Source organism: Columba livia (assembly GCF_036013475.1).
Source record: "Columba livia isolate bColLiv1 breed racing homer chromosome W unlocalized genomic scaffold, bColLiv1.pat.W.v2 SUPER_W_unloc_5, whole genome shotgun sequence".
NCBI lineage: Eukaryota > Metazoa > Chordata > Aves > Columbiformes > Columbidae > Columba > Columba livia.
The window spans coordinates 4188641-4215637 of NW_027043000.1; the positions used below are offsets into that span (position 1 = coordinate 4188641).

The window sequence follows — 26997 nt, forward strand, 5'->3', positions numbered from 1 at the left end:
TGCTAATCTCAACACCCATGCTTCCTTAACTTCTAAGTTTTCAACCTGCTTATTGATGGCCTCTTGAAGATGGTCAATAAATTGCATGTAATTCTCATTGGGACTCTGATAGTAGTTATAAACGATTTGGCTGCTTTGTTGGTTTCAGACACCTCTACTATAGCTTGATATGCGAGGTCTGTTGACTGCCTCAGGATTTCAGAAACTTATCAGTGCCTGTAGTTGTGGTGTGCCAATTAGTGTCTCTTCCAAGAGCTGTGGGATACCCACCCCTTTCAACAAATCCCCATAGTTCCGTCCTAAATGATCTATCGCTGATACATTGCATAGGTCTAATTTTGCTTTGAGTCTTTCATGGTTTTTATCTGATCTCGGGGCAACTTGTATACATACTCCTTTTGACTTTTCAAGAATATGCTGCAAACCCTCATCTTCATCCGAGTCATCAGATAACGTGGACTTGAACGGTGCTGGAGAATCATTAGTAACAGGTGGGTTCGGGGTTTGGAACAGTGCTTTTTTTTTTTTTTTTTTTCCAAATCTAGTCCAGAGAAGCCACCCCCCTCCACTGTCTCTGTATGTTCCCGTTGCTCTTTTAATCCTCTCAAAGTCTCTAGCAACAAGTGCCATGTTATTAACAGTTCAGTTGCTGCTTTGGATCTTTCACTAGTGCTTTGCCCCATAGTAACTTAGTCCTTCGTAAAAGTCAATTCCAGAAGGCTAATACCCTGCTTCTTCAGAAGCAACTTCCATGTAGATAATATAATACCATCTTCTTTAGATAACTTCCACCCCCCCTGTTCCCGGTAGCTCACCAACTCTTGGCGTGGTGTCTTTTCAAGGATCCGGATCTTCGGCAGCTCCCCCCTGCTGCTCTATCAGCTGTACCGGGCTCCGTCTCCACAGCTCGTCTCCGGCTGTCACAGCTTCACTGCTGTCTCTTCTTCATGCGAGATCCTCTTCATGCAGGATCACGTCGGGGTCACCATATGTTGTGGTTGAGACGGACAAATGACATACACCAAGTTCTTCCAGGATGAAAGTAGTAGATGCCCTTTATTGCCACAAGTGCATTTTTATACAGTTTTACCAATTAATGTGTCTCTTCATTATTGGTTACAAGTTACAGCAGTAACATCTCACTGGCTGATTTTGCTATCATCATTGTTACTCTTCTACTCTCTTCTCTCTCATGGGTACATCCTTAACATCTCCGGATACTCCTTTACTCCCATCGTTCTCACAGGTAAGCCTTCATACTCCGCTGAGCTCAACACTAGCGCAGATGCACATGTGCGACGAAATCAACTCACATGCTTGTGGAGGGAAAGACATGTCACATGCTTGTGGAGAGATGGATAGATACAGCAGGCACTAACGGACACAGACTTTCAGGCACACTGTCTCAACACAAACAGGGTCCAGTCTGCAGGTATCCTAGACGTTGATAGTCGAGCCCACCACATGTAACTGTGCAAAACTATTAAACGTTGTAAGTAAGATACCAATCTTTTACTTATGCAACTGTGTACCTGTTGCGGTTCCAGGAGAGCTGCTAACGTGCAGAGGTCGATCAGCTGAGACTTGAAGCTCCTCAGAAGCCCCACCGAAACAGACTGTATGCTCTCTAAAATACGCTAGATGGCAGCAAAGACCGTGAAATAAGGAACGTCAGTTTAACCCTAGGTTTATGCTATTGTTTCTTACTATAGATGCATTGGATGTTAAAAATTCCCCCAAAGTGTAATGAATATGCAATAATTCTGTGAATGCAAGCACCACAAGAGTGTCCAGTTTTTGGAGCACTTATGGAGTGTGACAAACCCTGACAGAGTCCGACAGTACTCAATAGGGCCTGACAAATCCTGACAGTGCCTGACAGCGAACAGTGGAGTCTGGCAGGGCCTGACAGAGGCTATCAAAGCATGACAGAGCCTGAAAGAGCTCAACAAAGCATTACAGAGCCCGACAAGGCCAAAAAAACCTTGAAAGACTCCAACAACCCCAAAGGAGCCTGACAGAGCCCGACAATACCCTACAGTGCCCGACAAAATCTGACAGAGCCCTACAAATCCTGACATGGCCTGACAGAGCCCGATAGACCCTAAGAAAGCCCGACAGAGCCCAACAAAGCCTGAATAATGGCAAGAAAACCCGACAAAGCCCAACAAATCCTGACAGAGTATGACAGGGATCAAAAGTGCCTGACTAAGCCTGATAGAGCCAGACAGGTATTGACAGGGCCCGACTAAGCCAAAAAGTGCCTGACAAAGCGCAACAGAGATTCATGTCTCAGGTGATCGAACTCTCCATGTTACTGGAACCGCAGCTAGTACACAGTCACATAAGTAAAAGATCAGTTCCTTACAACGTTTAATAGTTATAGGGAGAGAAAGAGAGAGCGTGGGAAATCTTGCCTTCTGCCTTCTGCAGTGTTGGAACCTAGTTGCTATGCCTTCTGTTTGTCCACGTACACACACCACAATTCCTCACTGAAAAACAGGCAGAAACCTTTCCACAAGCACCCAGGCTCTGTCAGGCCTTGTCAGCCTTTGTCTATCCCTGTCAGGTTTGCTGGGCTCTGTCAGGATCCTCTGGCTCTGTCAGGCTTTGTTGGTCTCTGTGGGACTCTGTAAGGCTTTGTTTGGCAATGTGAAACTGTGTCCAGCTTTATGGGCTCTGTCCTACTCAGTCGGGCCCTGTCACGCTCTGTCAGGATTTGACTTGCTCGATATAGCTTCGTGGAAATCTGTTGTTCTCTGTTGCGGTCTGTCAGGATTTGCATGGCTCTGTGGGCCCTGTCGAGCTTTGTCAGGCACTGTGAGGCTTAGTCAGGCTCTGTCAACACCTGTCAGGCTCTGTCAAGCTTTGCCGGGCTTTGTCAGGCTTTCTTCCCTTATTCAGGATATGTCGGGCTCTGTCAGACTTCGGCAGGGTCTATCAGGCTTTGGTAGGCCATGACAGGATTTGTAGGGCTCTGTCGGATATTGTGGAGCCCTGTTGGGTATGGTCGGGCTCCATCAGGCTCCGTTTGTCCCTGTTGGGGTCTTTCAAGCTTTCCTGGGCCTTGTTGGGTTCTGTAATGCTTTGTTGAGCTCTTTCAGGCTCTGTCATGCTTTGATAGCCTCTGTCAGGCCCTGCCAGACTCCACTGTTTGCTGTCAAGTGCTGTCAGGATTTGTCGGGCCCTGTCGACTTCTATCAGGCTCTGCCAAGCCCTGTTGGGCTCTGTGGGGCTTTGTCAGTCTCTGTCTGGCTTTGTCACGCTCCATAAGTGCTCCAAAAACTGGATGCTCTTGTGATGCTTGTATTCACACAATTATTGCAGATTCATTACAATTTGGGGGAATTTTTAACATCCAATGCATCTATAGTAAGAAACAATTGCAAATACCTAGGGTTAGACTGAGGTTAATTATTTCACGGTCTTTGCTGCCATCTAGTGCCTTCTACAAAGAATGCTCTGCAACACACCGAACAGAGAAAATACCAGCAGCTCCTCTGTTCACACCTTGTTTCTGATATATGCTTGAACGCAAATACGTTCGTGCTTCTGTGAGATTAAAGACGTCCCTCTGAATATGTGATTGAGCACACGGGTGCAATTGGTTGTTTATACATTCAAGTCCTGGGGTGCGGGGCTTTCAGAACTGGATCTGTGGAGACGTCTGCAACTGCCTAAACACGAACACTCGATTGTTTACCAAAACATATGCAGACACGTTTTACCACGTAGTTTTGCATGCACACACCTACCTCTGTCAGGAAGTGAGAACGCAGTCGCGTGTGCACGCACAGAAGAAAAACCGGACCACTTGCCTTTGTGTGAACATGAAACAGCCGTCTATACACTCGCAGACACGGGAACGTGCATCAATGCAGTCACATAGGCACTAGCTTTTGACGACAGGCTGTGCTGGTTTGGGCACCTTTCAGGCACACTCCTGAAAGCCGCGCACACTGCTATTCATTCGCTAAATGCCCTCTTCGGAAACATTTCTCTGGTCGATCTACCGGTCAGCTTTCTTCTCGTGTAACTGAGAAATATCAGCGCAGGGAATCCGTCTCTGTCTAGCAAACGTCAATCCTGCCTCGGCTTTCCTTTGTTGCCTCTACCTAGATGGTTTCCCTTTTCTCTGTTCTCTTGAGCAATCATGACTGCGCTGTGTTACACACAGGCACAGACAACGCACACCAAGTGTCAACAGACACTCCGCTGAGCTCAATACTAGCGCAGATGCACTTGTGCAACAAAATCAACTCACATGCTCGTGGAGAGAAAGACATGGACTCACACGCGTGTGGAGCGACGCATAGATAGAGCAGGTACTAACGAACACAGACTTTGTGGCACACTGTCTCCACGCAAACAGGGACCAGTCTGCAGGTATCCTAGACGTTGATTATCGAACCCACCACATGGACCTGTGCATAACTCCCAAGATTTACTTGCTAAATAAATAAGAGGTGCAGATTTATCAAGTCCAATGCATTGAAGCCTTGTGCCAGCTGCCTGTTAAATTTGCATTTTCTTTAAATACACTTGAAAAATATAGTATTTAGTTTCAACGCTCATTTTCGGAGCAAGAGTTAAGCTAGTCCCCAGAAGTCTTCTTTCAGTGGCATAGAAAACACTTTCTTCTTTGAAAACAGAGAGGAAGGATTCAAGACAGCTTTTTGATTTCTTAGGGTAGAGGAAAGGAAAGGAAAAAACTCTGAAACTGCTTACAGGTCAATAAGGCTGAAAATTCTTTTCCCTTGAGGTTTCTGCTCATGTAGAGCAAATTCCAGGCTTGGAAGAGCCTGCTGGCAACTGCTAAGGGTGTTGTTACCTTTTTAAGACACCAACAGTAAAACATTCCATCCTTCCATGCTTCATCCACAACCAGAAAAGCCCTTTAAATATAAAAATTCTGATAACTGTATTGCTTCTGGAAACTGTCTCACTTCCTCTCTTGGGATCTCAGCACTATTATAATCTTTCCTTGGTCAGCCACTGCCTTAGCTCCATGCTCCATGGCAACACTGCTATCTCATCACAAAAGTTAGATACAGATATCTAACCTGTCTGGCTGCTGCCACATATCTCCTTCCTCAAAAATTTAGTGTAAACCTTCCAATTTCATATATACCACTGATGGATAAACACACATGTAGAAGGAACTTCACAGTAAGTGTGAGTTACCATCTACTAGAACATGAGTACTGAACACAGGCACTTCCAGGTTTTCTAACTATTCCACTCTGTAGATGGCACAATGTATATTCAAGACAAAAACATACAAACAAAAAAAGCAACAACCCCCCCTACATCCATAACATACTTCTCCCCTGCCCCCCTTTCTCTACACTACTATCAAGCTTAGGAAGACTTAGCTAAGCTCAAAGAAAGAAATTCGAGACCTACCCTCTTCTTTCTAAGCATGCCTTTCCTCCCTAAGGTAGAGTTGTCTTTCATGCCTACTTTAGGATGCTTCTCTTTGTTGTTCTCTAAAACAACAAACAAAATACTACCTCATAAGCTCTTTTTTTTTTTTTTTTTTTACTTTGTCAAGTGTTGTCTCAGTCAGCTTTACTCAATCATGTTAGCCTTTAGCCAAACACTACTGTTTGCTTGACTCCATTTGAGCAGACTTACTCCTTCATATACAGCTGTGCACGTCAATATTTAATAATACTCCATTTACCTTCTCCAAGCACTTAAATACCAACAGCTATTCCCAGCCAAGTCACATGTCCACTTGACATAGGTTCTTACCTTGGAGACATCAGCAGCATATGTTTACCAAAGATCACATAAGTAGCCAAGCAGTCAGAGATACTTTCCCAGAATATGCACCCAGCAGTTTATAGCTTGGGGACTTTGAAAAGAAGAGGAAATGTCTTTGTGCACAATAGATGTGGATGGAATAATATTACCTTATGTCCCATCTTTCTAAAATTGGACTTGATTTGTCCTTGTCTTTATCATCCCGAATAACAGCACGTTAAGCACGCTACTGGCTCACTAAGTTTTTTAATGTAACACTGATATAAAGGACAAGAAAGAGAAGTAAGAAGTCCTTTCTATTCACAATGGATTTTACAGCCTGCAGCAAATAATTTCTTGCTATTGAAGAGAGCTTCCATTCTGTTGCAGGCTGCTCAAAAGAGCATACCAAGCTCGTGTCCAATCCAATAGACTTTGCTTCTATAGCCAGTCAAAGCTGACACTGTACAACAGTGATTTGCTCTTGGAGAGCAGATTTATTAACACACCACCAGGACCACAAACCCAAAAATCCTTTGCTGCATTCTCAGTGTTCACCTTTCCATTATGCCCCTAATTATCTCCAAAGGAGTTTATTCCTTGTAAGCTTCTTGTTCAGGCTAATAAGCATTTCATTCTGAATCCTCTGCAGATCTCGGATTTACTCCTCATGCTCTTAGCTGAGAAACTAAGCAACTGTCTCCAGTATTACAATGCGTATCTCCCACTCTCCCCAGCTTCTCTTTTAGTACAAGATCCTTCTTTGCTGAACAAGAGGCCTCCTCTTGAGATGCAGACTCCTATCAGATGGCCCCGGGACTCTTCTGTTCACTTGATCGTACAAATGGAATGACTCAATCCAGTCGCTATAACTGCTTGAGTCCTTCTCCTTCCCTGGGCTTGTGACAAAACCTTTACTTTCAAACACATGAATTGCAGTCTCCACTTCATAAAACTCTATGTCTTCCCTGCTTTAAGCCACAGTTCAGACTACAGATGATAGAATGCATCACTTACCAAAAGGAGTTCTAGTTCTATTATATATCCTGGTTTTCAGTGAAATGTGATGGACCCATGCCTTTTGGTTTATCGATGAGAAATTTTGATTCTACTCGTATTGATGAGTGTGGTCTCTAAATTCAGTTGCTGGCAGATGCCAAAGCTATGTCCACTTTAAAATAGTGTCATTTTCATGCGATTTTTCATCATGTTAATTACAACCTCAAGAACGGTATAAAGTGGAAGAATTCCCACAATTTTCAGTGTTTTTCTATAAATTTCTCCTCATCAACTCTCTTCATTATGATAAAGCTCTAAATAGTTAAGAGTCTATATCACCTTTGGACTCAGATGGAAGGTTATATTAATCAAGACTAACCTGCTCCTTCATGTTCAAATAAGATGCTAATCCACTAAATTTTTTCTTAAGCATTGATCTAAGGCAGTTAATGTAAAAATAATTTTCCAAAGTAATAACATCTGAAATAAGCATATACTGCAAAGGATATTTTCTCACATAAGAACTTTTCTTGAAGAACAATGTTTTACATTGCTCCTTAGACTACGCTGAGGGCTATTTCAATGTAGGTATTCAAAAAAGATAAATGTAGTCATGTGATTCACTTTTTCTGTTAAGAAACCGTTCCGCCTTCTACATTATGCACGATTGGAAATAAAATCTTCTGCTCTGCAAAAACAAACAAAAAAACAAAAACATTAAAAAAACCAAGCCCTCAGAAGTTAACAGAAAACTTCTTTGACGGTGCTCAGAGTGCAATCTTCCTCTGGAAGAAGCTACTCCAATGGCTTCTCTACCCAAACACGGGCATATTTCATTAAATTTTAAAGATAAATACACATCGTAAGCCACATGCTGATGTACCCTGTCTTTCCACAAATGTTCTGGATTGTGGGTCCAGATTTATAGACTTTAAAGAATAGAGGAAACATATCATGATATCCTAACCTGACCTTCCAGAGCTGGCAATGGTATCATTTTTGCATCGTGCCTCTGAATCCTATTTCAGCTAAACCATAGTCTCTCTCGGAGATGAACTTTCAGGCTTGGTTTAGAAATCTCAAGAGATAAAGAGTCAAATAGCACACCTAGGTAATATAGATCTGTAATTTAGTTTAAGAGGTATCTAAATACTTTTGTTGAATTCAACACAACATCACAAACAGGAAGACTTAGAGCGTGGATCTCATGTGAATATCACAAAAGCAGGTTTGTATCACATAAAATGGAACTAATATTCCTGTACATGCTCTTCTGTGGCAAGGCAGGTGGATAATAAATACACTAATAAAGACATACATAATTACATATGCAAATGAATTTCAAATTCCTTTGAAGGAAATTACACATTTGAATGAGGCAAACACTGAAGGAGACTGTCAGTTTGCTAGTGAGGTTGCATAAGCCTGAACCACGCTTCCTGTTTTTAAGAAAGCTGGTGGAAAAAAAAAGGCTGGAGACCTTAAAGACTGGTGGCAGCTGTAGAGATAGATTCATGCTGCCAGGTCCAACACAAAAGAGCATCCAAGGTTTGCCAATATAACTTGATTGTCTGTTGGATAAAGGGTGGGGAGTATTCCTAGAAACAACAAAAACAGGTAAGTGTTATCTTTTCAGTATTATAAACTTGTAAACAAATCAGCAGTAAAAACACACTGGTAGAGCACTAGCATTCCAAGCAAGCTGGTCAGGGTTCTGAATTCAAATTATTAATAATAATCATGATGATGATGAGTCATCATCGACAGCTTAAACCTTCCTTAATTAAGGTTTATTAATGAAGACTAAGGATTGGTGTTAGTTTTGTGCTTAATATATTTACTGTGCTGAAGGCTTATTTTACAATGCGCTGCTTCCCTTCTGAAGTATGAAGCTGATAACTTACAAAGCAATTAGTTGTGCACTAATTAATTGCAGTTTAAGGAATCCTTTCCGGAGAATTAATCTTGCCTTAAAAACTCACACAGGTGGAAGCATGTTTAATGCTAATTTAACATTCATCAGTCTTTTAATGGGTTTCATTATCTAAGGGTCATTAGTATGTAATATTATTTATCTCACCATTCAGTTGGAGAGGGGGGAAAACACTAATTTTATCTCATCTTGACAAATTTGCAGAAAGGACAGGAAGCAAATAATTTTGTGCTCCAGATGATCATTTTAAATCCGGTAGCGACCAAAGTAATTAATCTGCTTGTATGAATGATGAGTCGATAACATAGATGGCATGTCCAGCTAGACATGTATCTATATTCCGCACCTCACGTTCCTTTTCAGTAGGAGAAACTGGTCGAAGTATGGTATCTTCCTGTTAGCCTTTGTGAGAGATTCTCTAAACAAAATACATTAGAACAAGAAGGAACCAAACATAGTACTTCTGCCACCTATTCTTATGCTGTTAGGAGGACAAACACCTATTTCTAGCCCCAAATTGTTAAATCTGTCCCCTGCCCCCAAAGGTAAGTACAAGATTATACCTTCTCCTTTGAGTTGCAGTAGTATTGAATTGCAGAAATTAATCCAGGAAAGTTTAGAATGTCTGGGGGGCTTCCGTTTGTTTGGTTATTCTTTTTTGTTTGCTTCCTCCTCTCCATCCCCCTCCAATTACAGTATAACGAGCCCTGCAAAGAGAAAACCTGACAAGTGACCAAAATTTTATTTGTTCCCGTGTTTTATCTCTGTTGGTAGAGAAAGTCGTCAATAATAGATTTAAAAAGGAGAAAAGGCACAAGTAACTATGTCTTTAGAAAGTCTTTTACTTGCCTGTATTTTGTTGTTGAATATAGTTTACAGCACTGTAAAATATACTAAGAGGAGACGAGTAACTCCATCCCTAAACTCAGAAAAGTAAAAACATCATCCAGATGGAGCAAATTACCTAAGGTAGGTGTTTACTTGGGTGCAACTCCAAGTTTGACCCTGTTTCCAAATAGAAGTGAAAGAACAGCAGAACAGGAATATATAATTAATACTAGAGAGATTCAGGTATTAGATAGTCAAAGCACTCTCAACTTTATAATGATTAAATATAGTACTTCTGCCACTTACACTTCCCAGCTTGGAACAATAAAACGAGAATCGTCCTTCTCATGAAACCTTTGGCTATATGATGAACTCTTTCACAGAGGAGCGCATTAGTCTAAGAATAGCTTCAATATAGTTTCTTATGAACAAACTACCATAGCTCTGGCTTTTCCCCATCGGAGATAGACTATGACAGAAAACCCTGATGAAATTTGAGCTTATCCCATTAGAATCATAATGTACTATTTCCAGGGGCCTAATTTTTGCTCAGGACTTTTTTTTTCAAAGATATAACAAATTTTTTTAAAAATATGCAATTTGATTGCAATAGAATGAGAATGCCCCTGAACACAGTGCTACAGGTTCTTTGGAAGAAATATGTAATACGTAAAAAATAATAATCTGTTTTTGCTACATTTGACAGTAAATTACTTGAATGATAATTAAAATTAGAGTATAGAATACAAGAGACTATTTCAGAACAGACTATAATTAGTCTAATAGACTTCTCTTTCTGTTTATTTCTCACTCTTCATCAACAACCAGCACAACCAGTTAACCGTCATGGGTTGCATCTGCTATTATACATAAAGGGACAGCAGTGTAGTTATCTGAGGAGGCGAATTTTTTTCTTCGCACAGGTATTCAGCTTTTCTTCTATTGCTGCTGTTGCCAAAGTAGTAAATATTTAATGTATTCAGTTATAAATGTAAACAGCAAACTGGCAACAGCTGTAAGGGTAGTACAAGAACACGTGGGAAAGAGCTGCGAGTTGTATATCTGTAAAGCTAAGATATATAATCAAAATCTCGCGTATTTTGTACTTGGAACGTAAGATTAACTTGAAACGGACATTGGGAAAACATAGAGAACTCAGAGTGGCACCTGTATGTCTCTGATCATGCCTTTACTATGGTTTTATAGGGTAAATGAAAACTGCTGTTGTTTCTCAGATACAACTAGTGTTGTCTGACAAACAAATAGTTCCTATGGCAAAGACAAAAACCAAAACAACCTGAAGTCACACGTATGTTTGTATACATTCCCCTGAAATACAACCAGGTGTTTAAGTCAGAGTTGTGGAAAATAAATTTAAAAATAAACTCAGTTGTGTTCAGCTAGGAATACATATAAATGTTGTTTTCTTAATCTCCCCACACCTATGCAATTTCCTAAATCATGTTTAAGAAAGAACTATAGATAGTGAGGTTTAACACATTGGTACGTTGTATTAGAAATCCCAGTTTCATGCCTTTTGTTTTGCTAGAATATTTTTAAAGTCCTAGAGAAGTGGGACTGCTCAAATACTGTAGATGTTAAACCTGAGACTGAAAAGGGAAACAACTTTTTTTTCAAACCTTTACATTTTTTCAGATAATAATTCCAATTTAAATCAGAATCGGAAACACAAAAATAATACTTGTAATCAAAAATTTGTTTTCCTCCTGCACTTCAATTAAGGGCTGAAAATATTAAAATAAAAAATTAAAACTAAGAGTTCTCCTTCTGCCTGGAAACACCAGGGAAAAAAAAAGGATTCCTGAATCAGAAAAATAAATGACAGCATTCAAGATCAAGAAAAAGGTACATACTTAGATCAGAACTTTATTTTAGGTATTGACTCTCTTTGAAACGCATCACAGGGTTGTAGTTTCTATCTCAGTTACACGTGCTTCACTTCTCTTATGCAACAATACTGGTTTTGTTCCCTGAAAAAAAAAAAAAAATAAAATAAATAAAGAGATTTTGTAGGAGAAGAAGGAAGGAGGACAAGGATGACCCTTATTATTTAGGCACTAACTTGAGACTTAAAAGCTCTTGCCTTTGACACAGACTTCTCGTAGTTTTGGACAGGTTGCATAGGATGCAAATGCCGAGTGACTAATTGTAGACTAACCACGTTCCAAGCACTGATGGTTCTTGACGTGGCCTGACAACATCTTCTCAAGGTATGATGTCCCTTTCTTTTAACTCCTTCTCTGAAAAATCAGAATGATATGTAGCTGCTTCATGGAGGTGTCATCCCTCCTCAAGAATGTCTGTACCTTGTAAAAAAGTGCCTCTCAACATGAAAAGTAGTATTGCTGTGATGGAGAACCCTCAAACACCTTTGGGAGAACTCTAGGAGAAAAGAAAGGACTGGAAATTGGTTGTTTAGTATAAAAGGAAGGAAGGATAAATGGCCACTGGAAGTAGAATGTGATAAAAACAGCTACAAGCCTGTCAGAAAGTTACATCTCTGTTTTGTCCCTTTTAAAAGAGAGTTCTGACATGAAGGAAATCTGCATCATAGAATTCCATGTGATTTGTGATTTTTTACTACCAAGGGTTATCTTCTCTTGTTTCAACATCATAAACACATCTCTGGCTTGAAATAAAACAAAACTAAGAGAGCTTTTGCAACCTCAGCATAATTAGGGAACAAAGCCCGTAAAGGAGCTGTCCCCAAAATGAGCTGGAGCCAGTCAACCAGGGAAAAAAATCTCTGTCTTCTCAGCAGGAGCACATCCATTGCCTCCGCCACCTGTGGCTGGCAACACGGGAAAGGTGTATTCCTGTATTCTTTTACCTCAGCTTTCCTTTACGGACCAAACAAAACATCAGCCCCCTGAAGGAATCCAGCTAACGCAAAACCAAATAAGTGTGTTAAGAACCTGCTCTAATCTCATTCTGAGAGTACCATCTAGTCTCTCCCCTTGACTGCTCTGTTCCAGCTAGACCTTTTAATGCATAAGTTAAATGCATAAGTTGAATGCATAAGTTAACGACAATTACAAAAATAATTTCAAAGCTATTGACTTTTTTCTTTATCGATTTCTGACTTTTGCTGCATCTTACAGGTAAACCAGTAGTCCAAACTTTGGCCGAATTCCTATGAAATAGTAGTTCTGTTAACAGCTTCTTGACATTGCTCTCTTATTATTGAGCATCTGGGTTTGATATTAATTATTTAGCTTGTATAGCAATGGCTGTCACAGAGTAAACAACAAAATAGTAGCTCCAATTACAGAAAGCAAAAATCAGCCCACCACAAAGAATACAGTAAAATTGTTGACAACACAAACTATGGAATTCTTTTCTCTCAGTTGCAGAAATGGACTGCCATTTTTCTGTCTGGGGAGTTTTGGCCTTTCTGAGTTTGGCTCTCGTTGTTTCGTTGATACTGAACATTTCATACTATATGAAAAAGAAGCAAGGTAAGTAATGTCTCTGTAAGGAATGGAGTTTGAGGGGTTAAATTGTTTGCAGAGAAAGCCATCACTGCTTGGAGATTTCAAGCCAACAAATGGATTAATTATTTTTCGGCAAGAATGATTCTAGTAGAGAACATGTAACTTTCAAACATGTTTAGGGGAGCCAGGTATGATTATACAATGGTTGCTAGCTGCCCAGTCCACTGCCAAACACAGCTGAGTCCATTCTCTGAAGAAAAACCAACAGAACACGTACAAGTTGAGGAATTAAGTTTTGGCTAAATTTGTATTTTTAATGTACATTTTTAACATCTGCAACTTCTTTATTGAGGTGTACTTTTCATGTAACTGGTTGTTATTCGTACTTTAGTTTAAAAAGAATTTTAAGTAGCTGCACTGATACAAAATACATTTGAGAAAATTTTATCTTCCCAAATTTCCTGAATGCTTGTTTGAATTTCAGATTTCATACACATTTTATGCTTAATTAGTTTGTTTTGAGAAAGTCCAAATTGCTTTTCATTGTGGGATGCTAATGTAGCTCTTAAATCAATGTGTCACTCACAATAAGGAACTGATTTGTTTAATTCACGTTAGAGGGTGACTACAGTCATACTCTTGTTTCAGTTAAAATTAACTATGACTTTCAACAGATTTGATGATGCCATTGCAACCTCTCTTATGCATGCAATTCTGTAGATTTCAGTTGCACATCCTCACCACGCCCATTCAGAGAAAAAGTGCGTTTCCACAGGGAAAACTGCACCTGTGCTATATGCACATGGGTGCTCAGGCAAACACTAGCGGGTTCAATCATGTTAAACACACATACGTACATAACCTACATAAACAGGCCTATGCTTATAAACTAAACTCACCAAGTACAAGAGAATTAGAATATGACAGGATATTAAAAAAGCTGCTGGAGAGCTGTGGGATGAGGGAGTGCCTTTTTGGTTTGTCTTTTAGTGCTGCTAGGCAGAGATTTCTACGATGAAAAATCACAGTCATTTACAAAACTAATGCTGAGCAAGGTTTTGGTAAGGTTGGCTGATGTTGCATTGCTCATGTAATCGGAGCTTACTGTGCTAAATTCAGGAGTTCTGGAGCAGAAGATAGAAAGTCAAGCATTCCTGAGTTATTAATCAAGCTCTAGCAACAAATCTCTTTGGAGCCAATGCCTCTCTGCCTCAGTTTCTTTTTCTGCATGGTCACTCTTTCTGAGATACACGCAGCAGAACTAGCAAAATAAGTAAACAAACCCTTCGCCTTGTAATATAAACACATGATGCACCTCCCTAGGCAGAGAAAAAGATGAGGTAGAAGCAGAAGGAGAAGGAAATAAGAAATTAATCACAGGTGTTACAATACATTTTGGGGGACTTGTAAACTAATGTGGACTTTGCAGCCACAGGACAGGGTAGCACACCAACATTTCTTGTACTAGTCACAAGTATTTGAGAAAAGCAGGGGGACAAATGAAGTTCCTCAGAGCCAAGAGCATTCCATTTTACTGTCTACGGTGAAATCAAAAGCATGTCAGTTGGACAATTATCTGAAGTGTTCTAAAAATAGCATGTTTCATTTGCTCTTTCTTTTTTTTTTAACATTTTTTCCTGCTAAAAAGTATAAAGACTATGAAGACAACAGTTCAAGGTAAGATTGATAAAATATTTCTTTCTGGAAAGGTTGAAATAAGCAATAAATAATGAGAGACAGCTTTGGAGGGACAGCATAGGGAAAAATCCAGTATGTCATGAAGCCCGCCTGGAAACACCAGAGAGCACGCTCGTTGTGGAAAAGAAAAATCCGAAGGAAACAGGAAAAAAATCATGTGGAAGTGATGTACTAAAAAAATCATGTGGAAGTGATGTACTCCAGTCATTTCATCAAAAATGAAATAATTGCATTTTAATATGAGAATTTTGTATACTGAAGTGCAAGATATAGAGATAAAACAATATTTACTATCACTCAAACTCAGTAAGTCTATAATAATTTAAGATAAATATCAGAAAACAATAAGTTACAATATATAAAAACATGTATTTACATTTCATACCCTTATTTTATACATGATGTTCAAAAGCAATGAAATGGAGTCTGTATACAGCTGCTGGATACCTGATGATCTGTTACAAGTCTGTTTCTCTTATCCCATAGTAAAAAAAAAATAGGCCAAACGTTAAAAAACAGAGATGGAAAGGGTCTCATGTCAACCAAAATATAAAAGGCCCTTGAAACAGAAATACAAAAGCCTTCACCTGTTTCCCCAAACCAATCCTCAATTACAAATTTACCTGAAGTTGGGAAGTCTCTGTTTTTAAGAACATTGCCCCAAGAGACCCATTTAGTGCTTTAGTTTGTATTGCAAAACAGGCTCAGAGGACATGAAGTGGGTTCGTTTCAGTGACCAATAATACCTCTAGAACTACATCAAACGGTAGCTTAGTGTTCTTGAGATTAGCTTTATACTTAAGTAAGGTCCAGGAAAGAAGAGTTCTATTCTTGGCTAGATAACAAATCTCTCTTCAGAACATGCACATAGCCATTTCTGTGCTGTGTCCCCACACTTGTTTCCCCCCCACCCCGATATTTTTGGTCTTGTTTTTCAGATCACATACAATCTGCTTGCTACTGCCGCATGCGTGTAAGATGTTTAAAGTCTAATAGTGAAGTCCTAAATCAAGCATATTCTGTGAATTAAAAGTATTTTTCCATTGCCCTTCTAGCTATGATGGCTACTACACAGAAGATGACCCAGTTTATGGCAATCTCAATCAAGATATTTTAGGTAAGCTTCACTTTGAGAACACGTGTCTGTTCAGAGGCTGTGATAAATGTGTAGTTAAAAACTGACTGACCAACGCTTTCTGTGTTTCTCAACACAGAATTAATACCAGCTTGGGATAGAACTGCAAACCATCGCACTGCACTACTCTTTTTAAGACCAGGTCTCATACTGAATTGGATTTTTTGCAGTCCAAATGATCCTGTTCAGCCAAATATCTCAAAACCAAGAGCTGTTCTTCATGTAAAGCTGCACCAGTTGAAATAACAGCTTGATCCATGCAGTTACAGCAATCTAAGACACATATTACTCCCTGCCCAAAGTCAATGCTCCCACACAAGATGGTACCCCCAGCAGTCTAAAATGACGCCCACTTAGTGAATAATGAGAAACTTTCCATCCATATGAACAGAAAATGCTTTTCATTTTCACAGTATGCATGTCTGAATTTCTTAGCTATTCGCCCTTCTGTTAATGAGAAAGAGATCTGTGTGTGAATTCAAAAAAAACCAAACTTCTACCAAAGTAAACTGGGGGAAGTTGGTTCTGTAACAGGGAGGAGCTGTTAATTTGATCTTTTAAGACTCAGTAGTGTGCCTTAATAACTAAAACATTTTTCTACTTTGATAAATTATAGAGGAATGTTGTTACGAGCAGATGAAGTCCCAGCCTCAAAGGCCAGTTAACCAGCTACAGGTATCTCTAAGTTTAATTCTGGATTTCTGAATTAGGGTAATGTGGTCTGTCTCAGAATTTTTGTGTGTATCCCATGACAATATATAACAAAAATTTTCACGCTGCTCCTCACGAAAATTACCATGCATTAGTGTCGTAGTTCATCAAGAAATTTAAGCACGGACTTGACCCTTTATTCCATCTGGGACATTAATGAGGGAGCAGGAGAATTATAGACAGCTCATTTCCATCCATATGGCATAATAAAGCTCGGTCACAGGCATGCCGATCAGGCTAAATTGAATTCTCTCTCAGGATACTTCCAGGTGGTGGAAAATTTATTTTTTTTTCCTCTTTTAAATCTAGACATTTGTTTTATTAACTTCACAGAAACAGACTAAACTATGAAAATTCCAATATGAAAAATGTTTGATAATTTGGCTTGAAAAACACAGAGAAAAACACGGGAAAGACACACGAGGCATACATTTTGCACTGCAAATGAGATCATATTTACAGACAAGAATCACCCATCTTTAGTTTTCTGCACAGACCAAGCCTATGAAAAATGTAACTGGATTATAATTTAAAAAACAAACAAAACCAGTAAGAAGAAAAAGAGATCAAATAATGTCTTACATCCCAAAGAGCTTGGTCCAGTTATATAAAGTACCCTCAGTCCCACAGTGAATCTTTCCAATAATAGCTGCCATAACCCTGTTGGGGGGTTTTGATAGATAAAGATTTGTTGCTGAATTAGTCTGGCTCAAAGGAATCTCAAGGCTGCTTCGAGAAGCTGAGAACAGAATCCGCTGTGAGAAAGAGAGGTGTTCCTCAATCAGCGGGGTCCCATCATCGGACGTGTCATCAGCGAGACTCCAGTGCATGGACAGCCCATGATACTCATTTAGCGAATCCATGCTTGGAGCGTGGACGCGTGATTAGAATATAGTTGCTTATATAAGGAGGCTTGTTTCTGTAATAAATGGCTTTGCGTTATTCACATTGAATCAGAATGCTGAGTCCTTTATTGTTCCAACAAATGGTGATCCCGACGTGATACTCTGGTGTACCACTACGATCGGGGAAAAGCCTGGAGCGGCTCAGCCGGGAGCGGCTTCAGCTGGACTGAAGACCGGACGGAGGCGTAAGGACGCCCCGGGAATAAAGTCATCGACGCAGCAAAGGGAGAAGTTTATTGGCTGGGAACAGGAGGAGGGAAGAGTAAAGTTATGGGACAGAACGTGTTCTCTGAAGCACAAGCTGCATTTAAGTTCCTCCTGCATATTCTCTCTATGAGAGGACTTACATAGGAAAAATGTAACATATGTAGACTATTAATTTGGTGTAGAATTCACGGCTACCCAGGAGAAAATGAGAAGGCTTTTAAACGTTAACTTTGGGACGATAAAGGGAAGAAATTACGGAATAAGGTCAGCAATGGAGATGATAAAGAAACTAAATCATTAGCGATTACATGGAAGCTTATAATTTCCACCTTAAAAGACTTTAAGGGGGCAGCCTGATAGCAAACCTAGAAATAACCGTAAAGTTTACCCGGATCGAGTCTTTTGACCCCCTCCCCACTCCATCCCCTGTTGTGCCGTCGGCACCCCTGATGATACAGCAGTCTGGGGCGCAGGGAGGAAAATTACCGAGTGGATGGACTCCTATACCATTACCTGACTCTAGAGAGATCAAGAAGTCTAAAGGACTGGAATCAGACAATTTGTCAAAAGAACTGGTGAAAGATGAGAATGCTAAAGTCGTAAATATGTGTAATATCAGTCCTTTTACTGATTCGTGTCCGCCTTTACCGCCTTCTACCTCTCTAACTCCTACGAGAGAGCAGAAGGAGTTGCCGGATATGAACTGGGCAAAAGAACTGTGTGAAAGATCAGATCAGCTATGAGTGAGTGAATCCAACAGTCAGCAATGCGGTCATGCTGATTGTGACGGGAAAGGGGATGCACTTGGGGACTCAGCTTATACGAATAATTATGATGCTACAAAGTATTGCCGAGAATGTGCACTGTTCCGAACCCCCCTGTTACTAATGATTCTCCAGCACCGTTCAAGTCCGTGTTATCTGATGACTCGGAAGAGAATGAGGGTTTGAAGCATTTTTCTTGAAAAGTTAAGTATGTGTACGAGTTGCCCCGAGATCAGATAAGAACCATGAAAGACTCAAGCAAAATTAGACCTATGCAATGTAACAGCTATAGATCATTTAGGGCAGAACGATGGGGATTCGTTGAAAGGGGCAGGTATCCCACAACTCCTGGAAGAGACACTAATGGACACACCACAACTACAGGCACGATAAGTTTCTGAAATCCTGAGGCAGTCAACAGACTTTGCATATCAAGCTGAGAGGTGCCTGAAACCAACAAAACAGCCAAATCATTTGCAACTATTAATCAGGGTCCCAATGAGAATTACATACAATTTATTGACCACTTTCAAGAGGCCATCAATAAGCAGGTTGAAAACTTAGAAGCTAAGGAAGCATTGGTATTGAAATTAGCAGTAGAGAATGCTAATGTTTGCTATCAACATATTATTTGCGAGTTTTACAGTACCTATTATGTGGTCCTGTGTATTGCCTCTCTGAAAATCAAGCAGCTTGTTAGGAATGTGAGTTAATTGTTTTACTAGTTGTTTTTAAGTGCGCTGTAAAACCTTCTCCCCGCTTTTCCCACTCACGCTGCAAGCAGCCCTGTGCATTCCTCCCCTTCCCCCCTCCCTCCCTCTTCTCAAGGTTTTTATTTGCAAGATGGGGTCAGGCATTATTGTTTTCAGTTGTGTTCCTAAAAAATCGGTATCGGGAGGTGTTTTAAAACTTAGGAATTATGAGGAAGGAAGATCTTGTTAAATATTGAAATCAGTGTTGGCTGCTGTATAAGTTAAGTGATTGGGAAAAGTGTCTGGAGAATACAATCTTGAAGTGTAACACTCTGTTGCGATTAATGTTGTTTTTAAGGCCAGAAGAGCAGGACAAAATAAATCGCTGCAGTTTTACAGGTGGTGCGATTTGAACTTCAACAAGCTGAGAGAGAATTAACTGATAACACACAGGTCAGAAAACTTGTTAAAGTCTGCAAGATGCTTTCCTCTTTTCTTTGTGGGTATCTGTTTAAGCATGTTGCAATTTTGGTAGGTCTTTCTATATGGTACGATAAGTTCACAGACTGTTAAATGATGAGAATCCGTTGACTCAAAATGTGCATTTTGTGATAAGTAATTTAGTTCTTTACTGCATGAATGTGATGGTAAAATTTTGCGTGTAGTAGCTGTTATTTTTCTCTCCAGCATGCTACCTTTATTCCAGCATTCAGACTTGCGCAACTCTGTGACAGGCTGTGTCTCATCTCAGTGTGCTGGATTTGGCTTTTCTGTATGCACACCATTTAAAGAATCCTGGTTTTGGAATAACAGCTGTAGTGCACCAGCCTTGCCCAGTCCAGCTTGCTGTGGTGGCAGGGGAGCGGGTGTCAATGGGGCTCCAGCGCACACTGACCTGTTTTGTCAGGGAGACCCAGAGGTGCCTCCACCTGGCTGGGCAGTAAGCGGCCCAAAGGTGCAATGCAAAAATGGAGATATTGTCTTAAATTAGTGTAACTGTGATCTATCTGAATATTTGAACTTGGTGTTTGGTTTTCATATCTGAGCTCAGTATTTTAGTTTGCATATTTATATTTGGTACCAAAAGAATCTTGTTTGGGGAGATAATTACAAAATGGGAACCGGTTCCACTGCCAAAATTCCACCTTGCTCCCCCTTAGGATGCATCCTTACACATTAGAGTAATTCCTTATATTGTTATCTAGTAATTTTGAGACCAGAAAAGCATTTAAATTGTTAAACTCTGCTTTGAAAAAAAACCAAAACCAAACAAAACAAAACGAAAAAAACAAAACAAAACAAAACAAAACAAAACAAAACAAAAAAAAACACCAAAACACCTAAATGCTATGATAGATGTGAATTTGGAAGAGGTTGTATTTAAAAGTTGCTAGAATATTAACTGATTTGGATCTAGGAGAATAGAATAATGGATTTATGTTTATTATACTGTTTTTTGACATCTGTAAATTGTAAAAGGTATATGGAGCTAAGGAATGTAACTATTGCTGAGCTACTTGGAATTGCATATAAAGTGTATTATGGTTGGAATGAAATGGGAAAACAAAAGAGCAAAATATCCCAGGCCTGTGTGCAGCTCACTGTAACTGAGAAGTTTCCCAGAGCCTCCAACTTCGTACCAGCCATTATGCCAGCTGCATGACCTTGGGTATATCTAAACTGCAGCAAGAAGAGAAAAAAGGAAAAAAAAAAAAAAATGGAAAAACCTGGCTGCCCACTTTTAAAGCGGTGAAAGGGGGGTTTTCTCTCCCCCCCACTGCAGGGATGTAATACTGAATGGAGCAGTCTGAGGGTGAAGTTTAAAGGCATCCCTAGCAGACCCATAGTTCTAATGAAACTGGAAAATTAAACCAAAAATTAGTTAATAGGCTTATTCTGTGGTAATTAGTTGTAAGAGACATCTTAGTAAATTCACCATGCTAGTTTTTGAGGTCATGGGAGAGAACGAAAGAAAGGCTGTTTTTTGAGACCAATAGAATGCCAAATTTGGAACAAAGTTTTAATACATGAATTCTTATAGTTGCCAGAAAGTCCTATATCTCTCTTAGGTTAAGATTTGTTAAGTAAATTGTAAGCTCAAATAACGTTTTCTGACAATTCTGTTTAGCTGCATGGCCTACAAGAAGCTGCTTGGATGGCGCAGATCTGCTTGCTGCAAGTGAGAAATCTCCAAGGAAATTTCGAATGCTGTATTTCCACTAGTATTAACAGCCAATGTTTCGATAAAGCCAATACTGCACTGATAGATCTGAAACAGGACTTCGATCTGGTAAGGGAAAACAATATCCAATAAATATGACAGCCAAAATGGAGTTAGAAATGTCGAGGAATAAATTTTTGACAACCTTACGGGCTGACTGCACTCGATTGGACTTGCAGATTTGTGTATGAAAAACCTTTGGCTATTGTGGGACTGTATGATGACATTGCTAGCAGACTGATATACCGACTGTTATATATCAATTGTCACTCTGACCAAGAAAATGCAGGGAATGAATTTAAGTCTTAATAGGCCATGATCCTTTTGTCATATATGTACCATTTGTGAAATTTAATTCTGATTTATTTTTTTTATTATTTGTAATCTATGTCTTTGTAAATTGCACTAGCTATTTTTTTTAACAGCACAGCTTTTGGCATGCATAAATGTAAATTGCTGCAGAAACTGCAAGCCTTTAACATCAGGTCATAGGACATACTTGTATGTGGTCTGATCCGACATACTTGCAAAGTTTTTGTTGATGGTTCTGGGAAGTCTCATAAAGCTGTAGTGGTTTGGTGTGAAGATAATGATTGGCATCATTCTGTAAAAATTATTGAAGGTTCAACCCAATTAGCAGAACTTGGCACAGCTTTAAATTACTTAGAGCTTTTAAAGGAGAAACCTCTACATTTGATTTGTGATTCTGAGTACGTAGTCAAGATCCAACACACGTATCTGGTTCTGAACTTTTTTTGTTTGTTTGTTTGTTGTTAAAAAAAAAAAAACAAACAAAAAAACCCAAGGGGGGGAAGTAGGGGAAACACCACAAAACCAATTGTCAAAAGCATTGTATGTGATGAAACACTTTGCAAGTATGACCCAAAACCATGCTAAACCAGAAAGAACCTACGTTAGTTATGGTCAAATCACTAGTCAATGAAAAAGGCCGCATCAATTGATAACCTGGGGAAAAGGTTATGTTTGTGTCATTACAGGCCGAGGATTGAAGTGGATTCCACAAAGATTCAACGGATGGAGATGGACAGGAGGGAGATAAGTTGTGAGGACTGTTTCAGATGTAAACCATGGATCCTAATTCAGTGTTATAGATGCTCACAGACCTGGTGGTCTAGAAGCCTATTAGTAAGAAGGTGGTGTACCTTCTGTGGAGAATGGCAATTTGAACAAACAGCAGGAGAGCCAAAAGGGTGATATTACACTTAGATAGTCAATGCATAGATAAGGTAAAATTATGAGATATCCCTACCATAGTAATCTAAGTTTAGCAACTGATAAAGATTTAGAAGGGATATTAATCTTAAGCTATTGATCTTTTAAATAGGTTAAGATAACTTTTAAGATATTAATTCAATTATTAGTGTATGCTGATGGTATTAAATATGTTACCCTATAAACTGCGCAGTTATAAATCTTTTAGGAATTTAAGAGAATATATTGTATTAACTTGTCTGGTTATTTTGAATCTATTAAAATGGTGTGTTAATAAGGTTGTCATAGTAGAATTAAGGTTTTAAGAATAGGCAGGTAGTTGTTTGATCTTATTAAGTAAGGTTTAACTGCATTATATGTAATTGTAATTATGTTGTTAATCACGTGTTCTATGTTGCAGTATATTTCAAAAATGATTCACCGTGCGTTTAAAGGGGCCTGACTAATTCAAGAACAGAAAGGGGGAAGTGCGGAGGGGTTTTGATAGATAAAGATTTGTTGCTGAATTAGTCTGGCTCAAAGGAATCTCAAGGCCGCTTCGAGAAGCTGAGAACAGAATCTGCTGTGAGAAAGAGGGGCCTTCCTCAATCAGCGGGGTCCCAACATGGCGTGAATCATTGGACGTATCATCAGTGAGACTCCAGCGCATGGACAGCCTGTGATACTCATTTAGCGAATCCATGCTAGGAGTGTGGACGCGTGATTAGAATATAGATGCATATATAAGGAGGCTTGTTTCTGTAATAAATGTCTCTGCGTGATTCACATTGAATCGGAATGCTGAGTCCTTTATCGTTCCAACACTACCCCAAGAACACGAGTCATTTACTGTTAGGTTACGTTGGTCTGTTTTCTGTGCTGCCACAGCTGAATCATTTGTACTTTTAATGAGCTAATTTGGGTAAACTTCAGCCACTATTATGATTACGGTGTAGACATACTCAAAGTCTTAGACATAACTTTAGAGCAAGCATAACTACTGAATGTTAAAGTGCATGTTCATCTAGGTGGAGTCTGCCCATCAGATGTGTTATGCCTCACTTGATCACAGTGTCAAGGGAAAACGCAGAAAACCGAGGAGAAAGAAAGGCCCTTCATTAGAGGAGGATGAAGAAGAAAGATCATCTAACCCCACCATGATGGCTTCCAAAGTTAGCATTTATCTCAACAGTGAGCAGCTGGCTGCTGAAAACACGACAAACGTAGAAGCCATTCATGATGATCCCATGAGATTAATGGGCTTGATTCATACTACAAAGGAGAGAACATTTGAAGTGGCTTCATAAACCAAATATGTAATCATAAAGTGATATCTGCTTCTTCGTTCTGGAAAAACAGTGAATGATTAGAGGCAATAACCTGACAAACTGACATACCAAACCATGTTAGAAAATGGGTAAGTTAAGTGTTCTAAAGTGTCTTCCAAGCACATTTAGAGACTGAGCAAGAAATAAGATCCAGACTGCCACTTTGAAGGACCTGCCCTTCTGAAGACATTTTGGAAAGGAGTTGTAGAAGCTGGTATCTCAGCATTCACATGGTATTGATTCCAGTAAAAATTAATCCTTAGTTTAAAACAACCATCAACTTTCAAACAGTCCCAAAAGACCCACCCTGTTGTCTGTAGAGCTCTAGCAGAGTATAGCTACTCTTCTATATAGGTTTTAACACCACCTTTGGAAGGAAATTGTGTTTCATGCTTGCACACTTAATGATTTAGTTAAACTAAAAACCGATCATCTGTTCGACATTTTATACTTCCTTACGGTGACTGGTCTATGGTAATAACACAACATATCTAAAGCTAATTGGAGAATAAGTTAATAGCTTGTTTAAAGTAGTAATTGCACATCTTGCAAGATTTAACAATATCCTTATATATCTTTAGTTTCCTTCTCTGAGCAATACCAGGATACATCTCAAATCTCAACTCCTCTACTAATGTTATGTTGTATCCAGCCCACATTAAAGATATTAGCCAAATATCTGTAACATTAAATCTCCTAGGGAGGATTTTTTCCTTCTAATATTCTATGTGATGTTTAATATTCTGTGTGGGTTTTTCACTGCCATTGTTTCATCTGTTTTACAAAAGTAGGAAGAGCCTTTTTATTTCCCCAACTAATTCACATATTGTGTGCACATTCATCTTAAGACTTTAAACTCATCAGATGGTAACCTTTTATAGAGTGGGGTTTTATTTTTATATTCCAGGAGTCATTAAGTAGTAGAATCAGGAAACAGTACGGCATCGTGATGTATTAGGCTAGTGCAAAAGGAATTGTGGCTTTCACACTGTTGAAATTTTCCGTTTGATATTGGGATACATTCTTAAATAAATGTGGTTATTTTATGCATCATTTTAATGTTATTTTCTTGCTTTATGTTTTTTCTTCTTTTTTCTTCTTTTTTTTTTTGCTAATGACTTATTACTTGCTATATATTTTATGTTTATTTTAGACTATGGAAATGTTAGACAAAAACCAAATTTGAGTGGTTTTCTTATTCAAGTTCAAAATGAGTCATAAAGCAGTGAAGACAGCTCACAACATCAACCAGGCATTTGGCCCAGGAACTGCTAAGGAACGTACAGTGCAATGGTGGTTTAAGAAGTTTCACAAAGAAGATGAGAGCCTTGAAGATGAGGAGGGTAGCGGCCAGCCATTGCAAGTTGACAATAACCAGTTCAGAGCAATCATCAAAGCAATCATCAAAGCTGATCATCTTACAACTACAGGAGAAGTTGCTGAAGAACTTAGCGTCAACCGTCCTACGGCGAATCCTGGCGAAACCCAAAAAGTATGCTCAGCAAATCAATGAGATGCACTGAAAACTGCAAAGCCCGCAGCCAGCCCTTGGTCAATGGAAAGCGCCCAATTCCTCTCCACGACAATGCCCAACCGCACGTTGCCCAACGCTTCAGAAGTTGAATAAATTGGGCTACGAAGTTTTGCCTCATCTGCCATATTCGCCTGACTGTCACTTCTTCAAGCATCTTGACAACTTTTTGCAGGGAAAAAGCTTCCAATACCAGCAGGATGCAGAACATGCTTTCCAAGAGTTTCTCAAATCCCGAAGCATGGATTTTTATGCCGCAGAAATAAAGAAACTTATTTATTATTGGCAAAACTGTGTTGACTGTAATGGTTCCTATTTTGATTTTTAAAGATGTGTTTGAGTCTAGTTATAATGATTTAAAATTCAAAGTCCAAACCGACAATTACTTTTGCACCAACTAATAATGTGCCTACCTCTAAGTGTCAGAGAGTTCTGCCTTCTCAAAATAAGGATGTTAGAGCCTTTAAAATCCATGCAGAGCACAGTGTCAAGGAGTCTGAAAGTCTCAAGCACATAGAGCCCTGCAAGTGTTTCAGGTCCTGAAAAATAAAACCCTAAAAGCAGTTACAAGAAACAAACAAAAAAACCCACAGTACAAAGAACCAACACCTCTTGTAAAGGCAGAAGTGGATGGACATATCCAGAGATGTGACAAATTTAACAAGGAAAAAAAAAAAGAAATAGTTCTTTGACAGCCTGGTTCATGTTTTGTTTAGCTCATAGTTAACGAGCCTCTTTAACTTGCCTTAACTTCTATGCAAGACCAAAAGGCCAGCCCTTGCATCCAAAGCTGCCCAGTCTCACTGCCTGTCTTGGCTAGCACTTGCTTTTGTGCGCAGAAATCAAGTCAGTTTATGATTGGTTCTTAGGCTGCAGAAACCAGGCAGACTTGGAATTAAAGCAACCATATTATCATGGTCTTAGACTGACTACCATTGGATAAGCAAAAGTAAATACTGTCAAAGCATTGATAAAACCCATTTTAATGAAGAAACGTTAAATGACGACCCTTACTAAGAGCCTAAGCAGGGGGAAGGAGGATGGGAAATCCAATGCCAAAGATCCAAAGCTAAACACAGAGATATCAGTGCATGAGATACTAACTTAATTTAATTAGATTGGAAAGACTTCTACTTTGTTCCTTAGTAGCAGCAAAATAAGTAGTAAAATATTTATCATACAGTCTTGCTTAAACTTGCATATCAAAATTGTTTGAATACCATTAATATGCAAAACATTTATAGAAAATTTCAATTTAGCTGGCACCAATCAGATCCAATACTCAGCCCTCTGAGATGATTAAAAGAGAAAGCCATCTTAATCTCTCAAGCAAATAAACACATGCCCAAGAGTCCAGTTTCTACTGTTTTCCAACATACAGCATCCCTCGTTTCATGTGTATTTTAATACAACTTGTGTACATTTTGTATAAAAGTTGCTATTTCCCAATTTTCTCACAGCATTTGCACTCTTGATTATGCCTTTCCTCTAAAAATCTCAAAGCCAAAGAACTTCTACGGGTTACCCAGCTTCCATCCGTCATTTCAGCCTGATCATTAATTTAATGGAAATGAAGTACACACTCCTCTCATCCAAGTACACATAATACAGTAAGTCCACTTCACAGCCT

General features: G+C 39.3%; 2 protein-coding genes across 2 annotated transcripts in view; one reads left to right on the forward strand and one right to left on the reverse strand.

The window, feature by feature from the left end:
• The window catches only part of LOC135577512 (uncharacterized), a gene marked incomplete at its 5' end in the record, with an annotated part of 207135 nt that overhangs the window by 78391 nt on the left and 101747 nt on the right, over positions 1 to 26997 (reverse strand). The gene's annotated exons all lie outside the window — the stretch shown is intronic.
• Positions 14561 to 23885, forward strand: LOC135577500 (T-cell receptor-associated transmembrane adapter 1-like). The gene is made up of 4 exons (XM_065047635.1): positions 14561 to 14640; positions 15717 to 15778; positions 16413 to 16471; positions 23537 to 23885. The coding sequence occupies exons 1-4, from the start codon at positions 14561 to 14563 to the stop codon at positions 23813 to 23815; spliced, it is 480 nt and encodes a 159-aa protein (XP_064903707.1). The 3' UTR covers positions 23816 to 23885.